Source organism: Lepeophtheirus salmonis, chromosome 14, assembly GCF_016086655.4.
Source record: "Lepeophtheirus salmonis chromosome 14, UVic_Lsal_1.4, whole genome shotgun sequence".
Classification (NCBI taxonomy): Eukaryota; Metazoa; Arthropoda; class Copepoda; order Siphonostomatoida; family Caligidae; genus Lepeophtheirus; species Lepeophtheirus salmonis.
The window spans coordinates 22,391,286-22,406,419 of record NC_052144.2 but is presented as its reverse complement, the minus strand read 5'-3'; the positions used below and the strand labels follow the sequence as shown (position 1 = coordinate 22,406,419).

Here is a 15,134-nt window from a genome sequence, read left to right as displayed (position 1 = left end):
CAATTGTATGAGATTTAAAAGCCATGAATATTATATTACTTCAGGTAGTCTAACAATTATCATAAATATATATATCATGTTTACAGTATTTATATATATATATATGTTGCAGTTAAGTAAGAAGTCTGTTAATTACTTATGCAAAATAACTAGGTAATATTCAAAATAACTGAACGAGACTGTTAATGTAGAAAATCATTCAAACGGGTTCAAACCCACCGACAATACATGTAATATCATCAGGAACGCCATCCACTGTAGCCCTGATTGTTATAACGTCCCGAAGGTTGACTTGCGTGCCAGAACGACTAAAAATGGGCTGGAACCCACCAGCAACACATGTAATATCATCAGAGATGCTATCCACAATAGTGTCGGTTGATATCCCATCCCATGGGGTTTGTTACGTGCCAACACAACTAACAAACGTAGCAACACGTTTTTTTGTCGAGTTGGCACGCAAGACAACCCGTGGGCCGGTATATCAACCCTGTCTATAGGGGTGTCGCTGATAATATTACATGAATTGGTGGTGGGTTTAAACCCATTTGTCAGTCGCGTTGGCACGTAACAAAACCCGTCATTTGTTATAACAACCGGATTTACAGTGAAGCGTCTTTGATGATATAACATGAGTTGGTGGCATGTTAGAACCCGTTTTTTTTGTTGTGTTGGCACGCTACACAAACTGTGGGCCGGGATATCAACCGGGGTTAAAGGAGATGGCATTTTTGATTGTAATATATGAATTGACGAAGGGTGCTTACTCTTAATCAATCCCTGTGGACATCCCATGAGCCGAGCATCAATTTGTTTCTCTGGAAAGGGTCTCGGAAGGCAATGTGAAACTAATGATTTCAATGATTTTCCCCATTAACTATCTTTTTTAGTTATTATGCGCATTAATGGTCTTGTTCAGTTATTTTGAATATTACCTAGTTTTTATGCACATTAACGGTCTAGTTCAGTTATTATGTACATTAACTAGTTATTTTGCATATTAACGGATTTCATGCTTTAACTGTAACATATATATATATAAATGTTATGATCTTCAAACCTCCACAACTTTTCCTTTCAAAATCAAGATGCTATTGCTTTAAAATGTTTTTTGTTTGTTACAGATTCTAAGACATTAATCATTTTTAGAAATTGAATTATCTTTGTTTGAATAAGAAAATTAATTATTGTTTTTCAGAGGTTCATATCTAGCTCCAAGGAAAATTAATCAAGAAAGTCAAGAGGATCATTGGCAAATTTATTTATTTGATTTTGTTTAAAAACTCATTATCTTATTAAAAGTGAATTAATTTGATATGACACTCTCATCCATTTATTATAAAAAAAAAGTTAATTATAATATTTTGAGTGGGGACCAAAAACTTTCAGTTTATGACTTAATCACAATAAACATAATTTTTATAGAATCAACAAAAATACAACTCAAAACCCAAATTTTTTATGTGTTTAAATAGTATATTTAGCTATATGTTTCATTCAATAACTCCTTCTTCACACGTAATTAGAGCCTTGACAGGCTGGCAAACATATTGACAGCTCTTCAAGATGAATATTGTGTCCATGGCTGTGGCCAATGAATTCCGTGTTCAAGGCGTACCAACCCATCATGATCGAAGTGAATCCAAATTTGGATGATAAATGTGGATATATTCTTATCTTGGGCACTCGAAACTCCAAAGTAAAGGGGTGGGGGTAAGGTTGAGATCAAGGATGGAGGACAGCAAAATAGAGGTAGGCCAGATGTCAACCATATTGCTGCTGTATAAGTTTTTGTTCTTATTGACTGTATGGGACTGCAATGGATTTCTTGATGTTGTAGGCAGTCCGGATGGAGATGTCAACAGTCTTTGTAGCCTTCTCGGAACTGACCCTTATATGTAAGGGCCCCAAATGTACAACCTAAAATCTGAGTTTTTTTTTTTTTCTTACATTCAATAAACTTTAGATATTTGAAATTTCAAATATTTCATTTCCTAAGTTTTTTTTTTGGGTTCGAGTCTTTTTGTTCGTAGCTTGAAGAATGCTTCTTATTTTTTTTAAAGTGTTCCTACGTTTTGTAATTAATTTGAAGAATTGTACCTTTAATTACTCTATCATTTTGTCTGTTAGAGTTGTAAATCCTTTCTCCTTTTTTTTAGCATGTAAGCTTTAATGTTGTTGGCCACTGGAACAGTGCTTTTTATTTTCCTCAGCTGTTATAATTATTGTTTTATTCGTGAGACAACATCTAGGTATAAAGTGTAACCACGAGTATCTGTGCTCATAAATAACGGGGAGTAACGCTTAGGGTTTTTAAAAGAGTTTAAGTATAAGGACTCATTGAATTCAAGGTAGAATTGAGTATCGAAAATAGAGTCATTCTTCACAATATGCTTTTTGGTTGTACGTAGTGGGAGTCTTATATCGTACATTTCATAGCTACTCAGAGCTAATTTAATGAAACGTTGTAACAGCTAATCTGCTCTCGTCTCAAACATTATTCAAATTGGTTGACTTACCCTGCTAATTTTTAGTTTCTTTTTTTATACATACCGAAAATGCGTATGTTTTAGAACCTTAGTCATGCATATTCTATTTGAACTAAATTTTGAGTGAGGAAAAAAGTATTAGTCATTCAATGAACCATATTCTTTTTTTTTTATTGCATAATTAAAAAAAAAAAAAATCAGTACTAACTTCATTAATTTATACATAATAAATTTGAAAGACATTTTTTTCCCCTTGATTTTTTCCCAGAAACATCTTGACCATTCATCTTGAACATTGAGCACAAAATTAAAAAAAAGGGCTTATCATGTTGAATTATTTAATAAAAGTCCGAATTGATATATGTAGGTACTTAATATTAAATGGATATTTACTACTAATCTGAGCCATTCGATATATGTTCGAGTATATGTGTATATATAGTATAGTGATGTAAATCCTGTAATTTTTTTAGCTGGCCTGTTTTTTTTTTAATTGGTAACCTGATGTATGAATTTTCTTTTCCTTTTCAGTTGTCATTATTATTTAATTCCTGAGCAGTAAACATCCTTTCCTAAATAGATTCAATTACATATATACAAAACCTGATTGAACATTCGGATGTGATTATACAAGACAGAGTGTAACCCTGAGGATTTGTTGTGGAGTTATAATTTTAAGTCTTGTTTGGACTAAGAGTAGAATTGGGGATTGATATCGGAGTAATTCTGCTGATCTCCTCTAAAAAATTCCTCAATTCTCATAGTTACCATGTTGATTTTGTGTTTCTTTTTTTTAAATGCCCATAATACACACGATTTTTATAAATATATATATCTGTATTTTTTTTTTTCTACATAATTTAAACTTTGCACATTATAATCTTCTAACCTCAACCACTCTTCCTATCAAAATAAAGAGGTTTTTTTTAATATTTAAAATGTGTATTATTTGTGGAAGTGAAATTACCATTAAAAATTAAATTTCATAAGCACGGAAATTACTAACATGGCATTTCCTCTCTCCCAAACAAGAAACATTTTAAATCATATAACCTTTTTATTTTGTCAGGGATAATAACTAGAGTTAGGATGTGTCTTGGATCCGGATGTGAACTATCCGTGTATGTTAAAAGTAAACTTGTATTATCAGAAAATATCTGAGACCAGAACTGGATTTGGGTACTCGAACTTTTACGGATCGTAAAAACTTATATTATTGCTTAGTCCTATTTATTTAAAAAATCTATATCTAACGAAGCATCTCTATTTATCTTGATTAGTGCTTGAAGCGACATCTCCATAAACCTTAGCTTAGCGTGGTTATTTCACATGGCTTTATACCTAGCTCACAAACACAACAATATACACTGTATTTGGCTCTCAGCTAACGATATTTTTTCTTCCTTTCCTCTAATGACATTGATATGGTAGACACGAATTAGCTCTTGTTAAGCTTTGAACAACTATGATTAATTAATGATTCAATAGTTGTCAAGATTTGGCTTACTACAACTGATTTTGGACTGTTTTCTGTTTCTTTTTAGGGAAAGGTTGCGAGATACAATACAGGTAAATATGACGTGTCAATGTTATTATATAAATAATTCCAATTGTAATAACATTAGGGCATTCTTTGCTGTGCACCAGTAAAAATGTAACCTTAATCCACATCAAGATGATTCCTAGGTCAGATGTAGTAAATCTAATACTATAATGTTTACTTATACTTAATCAGGGCAATTAAAGGATCAATAAATTTAAAAAAATCCAGACACTATTTCATTTTGGTCCGAACTTTAGCTCATAAAATTTGAGACAATAATTTCTCTAATTTTGACTTCGGATCTGGATCTGATAGTTTTGGAGTTCAAAAATTGACTTGAATATTAACGTCTAAAGATTCTAATCGATCCAGTTCCGCCCTTGATCCGTTCTGTATCTTTAGTGTTAACCCGCTTTAACAGATGAAGAATTATTGAAAGGTTTTCATGACTCATTTACTTTATTTACTTCATTATTATATTTTCTTTTATGAGACTATTAACATTGATTGGGTTATTACAATCATGACATAAGTATTGTATTAACAGTATAATAGATATATTGCATCAATTTAGAGCCTGTGACATATTGTTCTCTATTTCATCGACCTCATTAAATACATATATCTCAAAAAAGGAGGGAGAAACAAATATTGTAAGGACGGTCTTGATTTAGTGAATAAAAGAGAAAGGCCTGAGGATAAACATTATAGAAGGATACAATTTTGTTCATTATTTGATAAGCATATTAAGGATCAATTTTTGGCAGTACATTTTATTAGGGCACATATTTTTAAATGATATTTTTACCAATGACAGTGTACAAAATGGATCCACTGTATTTTCATCCGTGCAAAACGACGTCTTGTGGAAAGAGATGACCTTGGGCATCAAATGACGTCAAGATAGCTGACTAAGGACCAATAATATTGCCATTTTAAGGATTAAAATAGTTTTCATTGCAATTCACGCCAATCAATAAATACCTAAATGATTGTATTTAAACTTAAATTGATTGCCTAGACGAATAATAATGCTGGTGAATTCGACTTAGCTGAATGGATCCCTTTCATACATTTTTGGATTAATTTGCTTTATATTAGGCAAAAAATTTGGATCTCTATCTTAGCTTGACCTTAACCGCTTTTATTACATGACATGGGTGCGTTTACAGCCCAGAACCTGTGCTAAACCTGAACCAAACTTGAGTGCCCTCAAGGAATGAATAAGTGAAAAATTGACAAAATTTGATTCAGGCTATGTTATTAAGGTCTGTCCATTACTTCAAGGTCAATTGAAGCACATTACTGATGCAATTTGGCTTCATATTGAATCATTTTTGAATTATATGTTTGTTGTACTCGATATGTTAAAACATATAGTGTATAGAAATAAGTGAATGTTTAAGAGATCAATGTTAAAATGTTTAATTAATCTAGAGTGTACTAAAATAAAATATACAATTATTATTAAGTATAATGAGTACGGTCATATGTGAACCGTCAACACAAAACAAGCTTGAATGATTTAATAAAAATATATTTATATTCTTTTACGAATAATTATCGTTCAACAAAGTTTTCCCATGAATCTTTTGGATATGCTGTAAATTGCACTTAATGTAACTAAAATTTCTCATCAAAATGAAAAAATTATAAATTGATAAATTTGATTGGCCATATTGGGGCCAAGTACAATTTCATAAATCAAATGAGGATCTTAAACTATAGTTATTATTATTGAGTATCTCATCTCTCCTCAAATTTGAATACAATGCTTATAATTGAATTAAATATGTTCTAGGAAATATTAGACTGTATATATACATGATTTAAAAAAGAGTATTATGACTTTTATCATTTGGTTGATTTTTGTTGTGGATTATTTTTTCTTTTGTTAAGACATCACATATAGGGTTTTGTATTTGAGTTACTCAATTTTATTTAATTGTACTTAAGGACAAACATAGGTATACGAGTAATATATATGTTTTTATGTCGAAAAGGGAAATACAATTGTAAATGGTTATCTAAATATTGAGCATGAACATACATACATTTTAATATGCATACTGTAAATTTGATTATTTTAATAGATTTGAACTTTTTTTCTTTTTTTGTTTAGAATGGATTTGATACCTTCAGCAAATCTACGTCAACAAAAGCTGGAACAACAAAGGCAACTCATTGAGAATAAACAAAAGCAAAAGAGAAAACAACAAGTATGTGGTTCATCATTTTGTTAATTATATCCCCAAGGTTCATCATTTAATGCACAATTATATTATTTCTACTTTAAGAGTAAAATGATCCAGGCCTCAGATTTAAAATCTGGAAGTGCAAAAACTCGTGGGCGCCCCATGTCTGGTCGAAAAGAAATTCATGGTTATGATGGTCCTTTGCAGTATTTAAATCAAGGCAATCCTGACTCGGCCATGACTTCTGTACAGGTAAAGTTGTTATTACATTGCATTTGTAAAATGTATATATTCAGTTTAAAAAATTTCACATAAATTATTTTTCAATATCATGTGGCATGTAAAATATACTTAAGTCCTTATTTATTTATGTAATCTTTTGTAACATTGTCGTCAGATATCCTCTGTCCCCTTTCCTCGCTCCCAACTTAGGTAATATTCGAGGAGTCAATTTTTTTAAAAGTATTTAAAGAAGCCAAAATTGAATATATATATCTATGTAAGTAATTGAATATGTACTAAAAAAGTCAATTTAGATGCTAGTCCAAAATATATGGGCAAAGATGAAGTTCCCACTACAAATAATCATCTTTTATGTTTATTCTGTGGGAACTACAAGGGCTCAGGAGAACCTTATTTCAGAACCACTGATCTACAAAAACATAAGAGGTGATTTACTTTTAAATGGGATAAATTTCGAAATTTTGAATTTGGAGAAAAAATTCGGTGTTTACCACTAAATTAAATATAAGGAAATCTAAACACCTAAAAATAATTAGATTCATTTTGATTTCAAAATGTGGATACTTAGTCCAATTAGTGTCCGTTTTAATTTTTGGATCTTTAAAAAAATATATTGGATTTCAATATTTCTTTAAACTTTATTTACTTTAATTTTAAGTATATTATAAATACATATTATTTAATATTGGTTCATGACGTCATTTTTTTCTTAAGCTGTCGTCATTATTCTTTCATTTTTGAGTAGAGAACATATTAAGTATTAAGTAATAACGTTTGATTGTTCTCATGAAAAATAGAAAGTAGCACTGAGGATTTCCAAAAGAGTTATCTTCTTTATTATAAAACCAATGTTGGTCTATTCGTCGAAGTCTATGAACTCCAGGCAATCTTGGGTAGCTAAAATTATTGTGGTCTGAAACGGTCTAATTTTTTGAATCGAAGTCCAACACTGTTAAATATGTAGTTTGTCAACATAAAAAGAACCTTGAACAAAGATCAAGTAAATGAGAAAATATCCACTTATTTTTTTTATTTCAGGTACAGCCCAATTTATCAATGGCATATTTAAGCTAAGTATATGTCTTGTTTTCAAATGTATGGGTTGATTTAAGATTTCCTATAATTTTAGTTATAGTTAGGGGCCTTTATTTGATTTAAAATATTTATATTGCCCCCGATATGGCCTTTGCAATAAAATATATCCATTTTTCATTGTAATATGTAGGTGTATTAAAAAGAAAAACATTGTTTTTCCAATTGATGGCTTTAGTTATGTGTATCCCGCTTTGTATAAGTGGAATCAATTTACGCTAGATGGCGTTAGAAACTTAAGATTTCGTAGTAAAAAAACTTTATTAGCCAGTTCAGTGATTATTAGAGTGGTCGTCAAAGATGGACATCAGCACAGAAAAAAAATGTAATATTTTATAGTTTTACTCATATAGGGGAAAACGCAAGTCAGGCAACTAAAAATATGAGTGTTGATTTTGTGATCCTGGTACTGTAACAGTTAATTACGACCAATTTGATTTCGTCTATTCCGTTCTAGTTATTTAATATCAAAGATGTAAGATCAATTGTCGAAAATGTGGATAAAATAGTGTAAATCATCGAGTTCGACCTCATGTTTAAACTACCGAGAAAATAAACAATAATAAAAAAAAATCAAATAATAAATTTATTTGGACTAGATCTTTTTTTTTTATTATGATGATCAATTTTGGCTACTTTAAGTGTAATTTGTGGTGCCTATAAAGGGATAATAGAAATAATTTATTGTGAGAAATCAACGTTTATGTGTTGAAGAACACAAATGTAAACCCTACTCAATTTTTAGAAAAATTAGTTTAGATTATTTATCTGTTTTACAGGCCACATATGTTATTCATAATTACCTCCGCAATGAAGTTAAGTGGAGGTTATATTTTTGCCTTTTTTTTTTGTTAGTTAGACTTTAAATTTTGAGAGGTCAAGATAAAAGGTCAATGTAATTAAAAAAATGTACAATAGACCATAACATTGGAACATAATGAGATAAATTACTAATAATTTGATTTTTTGCAGAACTAAACTGGGTGCTCTACCGAGTACAAATTTGATTTATTAATAGAATTCATCACTTAAAAGTATTTTTAACTGATCCCCAGAGTACATCAAAAAGTAGAATAACAAAGTATTGAAACATGATACTTTACCATGATGCAAAAATATACATATTATGCATGTACAGTTTATATTTTGCAGTCATGTTGTGTATTGTGTATATTTGCGTAAACCTTAGGGTGGCTCTCATTGTGTACTTAGAATATGAAATATTGAAGGTGTGAGCTTATAACAAGAGGATTTTCTGTTAGTTTGAGTTACTAGTCTCTTATGTATTTATATTTATTTACAGTAAATGCTAAGATTTAAATAAAAGACAAACGCTGATATATTAAATGAATTTTGTTTGTTCTCATAAGTGCACCCTCTAAAGAGTAAAGTACGGATCCCTCATCCAAAAATATTATATATTTTCTCTTAAATTTTTATTTTATTCTTTTTATTGAGGAGAGAATACAAATTAATTGATATAAGTATTGTGTAGTTACATTTGAGTGTGCTCATGAAACCCGGAGAGTAATACTTAGGATTTCTACAAAAACTACTAAACTAGTAAAGGTATTGGCATAGAAAGCGAGGGTCAAAGTAAAATATTGATTTATAAGGCCCACCCTAGTATGTATGTACGCATTTTTTATATTTCACTCAAATGCAGATTAACGAAATGCAACTTGTATTCAAAATCACTTCAAGAGAGATTTTATAATTTTTTTTCCTATAAAAAATATCAGAATTGTAAATTCTAATTACTTCTTCTATGTAAAATAAAATATACCTAAAATGACTTGGTATCCCTAACAATTTGAAAAATGTTATTTAAGAGAGGCTAACTGCCATGATATCTAATTAGATTATCTGTAAGCAGCTATGAGAAACAGTAATACATGATTGCAAAGACTGTGGTAAGATATTCAATTAAGTTCTCCATACCTTTGCTCAATGCCCCTTATTGCATCTATTAAGAATGTTTGTTTTATGGATTCTAGAAAGACACATGAACACTTTTTAAAACTACGTCTCGACCACCATTCTTTTTGGGCTGCCCAAAAGTAAGAAATGTTCTTTTGATAAAGGGAAATTTTATCGGGCTCGGCATTCTGAATTACATTACAAAAAAGTTGATCTTGTGATATTATGGAGTGTGGAGGCATCCCTGCTACTATCTTTTTATTTTATCATGTTGAAAGTTTAATCACAAGAGATGTTTTAATACATTCCAAAAACATCCATAAACACGTGGAATTAATGTTTTCTATGGAACATTAGGTTTTTATTATGTAGTAAACACATAACTATGTACATATATGTATTTATGTATGTATGTTCCCTGAGGTATAATTAAATTAACAAAGCAAGCAGGCAAGCAACAAATGTGGGAGTTTTTGTGGTTATACTTCTTATATTATGTAAATAGTTTTTACTTTCAATGTAATAACATTTACATGATATTATTTAGAAAGTTGTTTAAAAATAATGCATTTTTTTTATATTGGAAGATTTATTCCTTAACATATAAATGTGTATTTTGGTTCTGACTAGCATTTTGTAACATTAAAAAATAATACACAAATATACTATTGTTGTTTGGTATATTGGTACTATAGTTATACTAGGGTACTGACGCATTTAAACGTTATTATACCAAACTGGTATTGGAACCGGAAGTTGGAGCACATTTAATTTTTTTAGCTTCTACCCTAAACAAAATAATCCTGTGGACGCTCTTGTAAGAAAAGACGACTCAAAACCCATTTGTGATGTGTATATATACATAATATATTTTATTCAATAACTCTTCTTCACAACGAATAACAGCCTCGATACGGCGGCAAACAGATTGACAGCGCCTGTCATAATGACAATCCAAATTTGGATGAGAGGTGTAGTAGCCATTTTTCTCCAAGACGCTTTTTGTTATTGTTTCAACATTTTTACACATAGAGATAAAAGATAAAAACACTCCTCTTTATTTTATTTTCAGCTGACTTTTGGTTGCGTAACGAAACATTGTAATTAAATAAAAATAACAGGCCAAATTATAATGAAATACTACTGCAAGTTTTGTATGCCCACTCCTGTATTTACCTAGCTACAAGTTATAATTCGGTGTACTAGTATTATTATGGAAATGATGTATTTAAAATGGTACTAATAAAATTTTTTGTTATTTTTTTCTGAGATAGCCAAAAAAAAAAACGACGGGATTTAATTTCTGAACTAGTCCAGTAGCTCACCTGCCCTTCTCCTTATTAAAAGGTACTGCAGACGCTCCTTTAAGTGCATGTTCTTAAGAAGCTCTTAACAGCTCATTGGACATTACCCTTTAGCGAAATAAGGCAAAATATATTTTTAAATTTTTGAGCTCCCAGAAAATTCCTGGATGACATAACAAATGATAAATACTTTGAATTTTCGGTAATTTATTTTATATTTTAAGAAGAATAAATGAATTTTAATCTAGTTTTTCCCCAACCCAAATTAATTCATAATAGGTGAAGAAAAAAGTTCTGTTTTGTCAATAAAATTACCAAACGAAGTCGTTGGACCCACCACTTTATTGTTGCATTCAATACCATATGGTGTCCATGAATAGTTCAATTTTGTGGTCGCCTACTCTGTCTTTCAACTTGGTCATAGTGATACTGATGGATATATCGAATTTTTCTTTTTTTTACTTTCATTTTGGAACGCATTAACACACCACTGGCTTCACCAAATACAAAACTTTAAATTAACTTATTTTAAAGGGTACTCTTCACCTTTAATCATACTTGTAGTTTTTTATACCATAAATTAATTTTGAGAAATAGCTTACTTAAGATATTTACGCTCAAAACTTTTTACTTAGCCTAATATTTCCTAAGTTATAAGATTAAGTTCTCTTTAAATATTCATTTGGGTTTTTTTATGGTTGTTTTGTTTTGCAAAATACAACGGAATATGTGCATATCAGGTAATTGGTAGTAATAGTTAAAACTGTATCTCAAGTAATTCTTTCATACAATATTCAACTTTTCATGGATTCAATTCTATATATATATATATAAGCCTATTTTTGTCAAATATATTTTGTCTAGTTGTAAACCCTGATATCTCCCCAGGAAAGAAATCCAGGTACATGGGTTCCCGCTTATTGCAGTTTTTGGGAACAAGAATATCTGAGTTGTACGGCTTTTTTAGTAGTAAACCCTGTAAAATGGGAGAAATTACTTTTCAATGTCCACTTTTTACTTTTTGTCCTTTGTTTTATTTTAGTATGGCTAGGAGAAAAAAACATTATATTCATTATAAAGTCTTTAAAATAATGTATGCCATCCAAGATACTTGTAAAATATATGGAAATTTAATTTTAATCAAAAAACTTTGAAACTGGGTTTTGCAGGGACCTCCTATATATAAATACATATATTTACCTTCCTATGTACGTAAGAAGTTATTTTCCACTCCTTAAGCACATAATATGGTGTATGTTTTCTTCATGAAATATTGTATAGAAACCATTTTATGAGTGACCATTTTAATTTATGATTATCATTTTTGCAAAATAAAATGATAGTACATAGCAAAATGACATACACATTTTAACTTTTAAAATATATTCTTTTAAAAATAGAACCTTGAGATTTGTTTATAATTAAATCCTTTTTCAAAAAATATATTACATTGATGCTGGGCAGAGTTGAGCCGAAGAAAGGAAATAAGAAAGCTCCCTCAACTCAAAAAAAAAAAGGAAGGGAAAAAAATGAAATTGTCATGTACATCTACAAAATTCTTTATCTTAATTAAGCAAAAGGAAGAAAAAATTATTTCTACTTGTACTCATTTCCTTGTTTGACTGAGAATCTTTTAATTATTAGGACACAGATAGATTTGAAGCTTTTGATATATAATAAAAAATGAAGTGCGTACCTAATTTTATTAATTAATTTGAAGAATTCTACCTTCAATACTCTTTACTTAAGTATGTATCTAAAATATATGGGTACACTATTAGAGATGTAAATCCTAATCATTTTTAGGGGGCGAGTTTGTTGTTATTGGCAAATTCTACTGTGCTTCATTTAAAAAGCTGTTATAGTTATATTTTCATTCTGGAGGAGGGAGCATATAAGTAAAGAGGGGGGCTAAAATAAAATTCAATTATAGACATACTTTTCGGATGCAAGTATCCAGCACTCTACAAAAAAAAAAAAATTAATTTCCGGCCAAACACCAAGGATTAGGGATCTAAGTATGTTCTAATCCCTGGCTCATTGGCCTTAAAGTTTTTACAAATACCTTCTTGATAACTTTGAATGTTTTTGGAGAAAAAATATATATAAAAGACACCATTGAAGTAAAAAAAAATAACATTAAACTAAAATATAACTATTTTTGAAAAATACTTTTTATTTATTTTATTATCAAAGTATCAAGATTGCCCAGTAAAATTAAGGTAAAAAGAAACATCTAGGTGCGCGGAGTCTTAAAATCGTATAATCTCACTTATTAATGTTATTTTCTCTGATATTAAGCCATTTTTTGCTGAAAAGATATAAACACTTTTGAAAAATTATACACTAATACTAATATGAAAATCAGAATGATATAACTTTTATATTATTTTACATATTTTCTTAGACTTCTATAAACGTAAAATTACGACAAGAAGTTATTAAATAAGGTTATTAATAAACTAATTTAGCAATTTCCTTGTTTTTAATAATGAATTAAGATTTATGAAATGACTTGGCAAAAGTGATTTTCCCTGCGAATGATTTACCAATTATAGATTGTATATAAGGATGACATTCAATAGAACCTTAACGATGAAATTATTAAAAATGTGTAATACACAAAGAATGAAATGATAACAAATAAATTAAAAAAATATTCTTCAATTATCAAATTTTTCATAGATTCATCAAATTTTGTTTTTTCCCCTTATAGAAGTAAAAGTTACGAAAGACACAAATAGCCATTATCAATATCATTTTCATATTTTTTAGGTATTAAGAACTAAAAATACATTTTTATTGAAAAAATAAATTGGAAAAAAAATTGAAACATGCATAAATTGTTTATCAATACCATTACATTGAAAAGGAGGATTCTTATAAAATTATCATATTTAGACTTTGTGTTGGTGTGTCCCAAAAAAAGAACCCCAAAATTGATCACGTTAGGATTAGAAAAAAATGTAACGGAGGGTTAAAATAAGGTTGACTAATAAAAATATATATATTTCTTCTAATTTTGATCAAAACTCCTTGAATAATAGCCCCTTTAAAATATAGAAATACTTCATTTTTATATTGTTGTCTTCATTTCAATAATATTTATATTCGAAGAAATACAGTATTTATACATACCATATGTATACTTACGAGTAAAGAGACTATAAGGGAAAGATGAGTCTTGTATATCAATCATGAATGTTTTTTCTTATCTCAAATTATGATTTGTCTAAAAATTTGTAAATGCGCTACGAACTTATCTAATGAAATTTAATAAAAGTCAACAACGTGTTGGACGAGGTTATATAGTTTTCTTAAGAATAAACCAGAGACATAAACTATTAATTAAAATCATAGTTCATTGTATGTTAATCATTATTATACTCTAAAAAAATATTTTGAAGCAAAATACATAACCCTAATCTTCTACGAAGGGTATTTATGTTCTATATTTTTTGATCGAGGCTACGTGAATCCTGAACATAGTTCATATTTTTGTTTACTTTTTATTCCAACCATCATGTCTCCTCTTTGCTTTTTAGTCTCTTTACCTCCGAGTATATATACAGATTGAATTCAGTTTAAGTAACATTGTATTCGATATTATTTTATTGTAAACTTTATAGTAGAACTTAATTTTTATTCTAGGCAGGATTCAATGAGTAGAGATTTTAGAAATAGCTCTTTCTTTATTTCGTTAATGAAATAGGATATAATACACCCTGAAATTGAGAAAAATGCTTTTTTATTCCTTTGAATGTACATTTTATCGTCAATACTTTTTACTATGCTCCCAAAACATTAAATCTGATGCTATGCAGTTACTTATTTTCCCTGATTACTCCCAGTTTAGGATTTATTCACATATTTAGCTTATTTTAATCGAAGTTTCGTGAAATGTCGTTTGTATGTATTGTAGAGTTCAATAAATTTTTATATAATTGTTTCAATAAAAATAAGGATATATTATCTGATTTATTACTTCATAAGCTTCATGTCTCAGCCTTTATAAATATATACAGAATGGGGCAACTCTTTGGTTCGAGTAAAAATGTTTCTTTAATCCAGAATTTGCTCTATTCCAAGGTGTATAGAAAATTTTGTTTTCCAGAAAGGTGCATAATGAAATAAGTTAATTTCTTATTGATTGATTGATTTAATATAGTTTTAAATACGCAGATTGCTTTAATTTATTTCAGAGTGATTGTTGAACCTAATGTATTGTACAAGGTTCAGAAGCAAAACGTGGACTGAATGACTGATTTTAGAAAAATGTCAATAATTTTCTTTTTTGATAAATAGTTTTGAATTTTTTTTTTTCAAAACTTTGAGACACGACCTTTGT

At 29.3% G+C, this 15,134-nt stretch overlaps 1 protein-coding gene across 4 annotated transcripts in view; it reads left to right on the top strand.

Moving 5' to 3' along the window:
* The window catches only part of ktub (Tub domain-containing protein ktub), a 111,586-nt gene that overhangs the window by 40,588 nt on the left and 55,864 nt on the right, over positions 1 to 15,134 (top strand). For all 4 annotated transcript variants that reach the window (XM_040724988.2, XM_040724986.2, XM_040724987.2 and 1 more), the window contains exons 3-4: positions 6,155 to 6,251; positions 6,330 to 6,479. In XM_040724988.2, the coding sequence (XP_040580922.1) occupies positions 6,155 to 6,251; positions 6,330 to 6,479 (247 nt within the window). The remainder of the gene's footprint in view (positions 1 to 6,154; positions 6,252 to 6,329; positions 6,480 to 15,134) is intronic.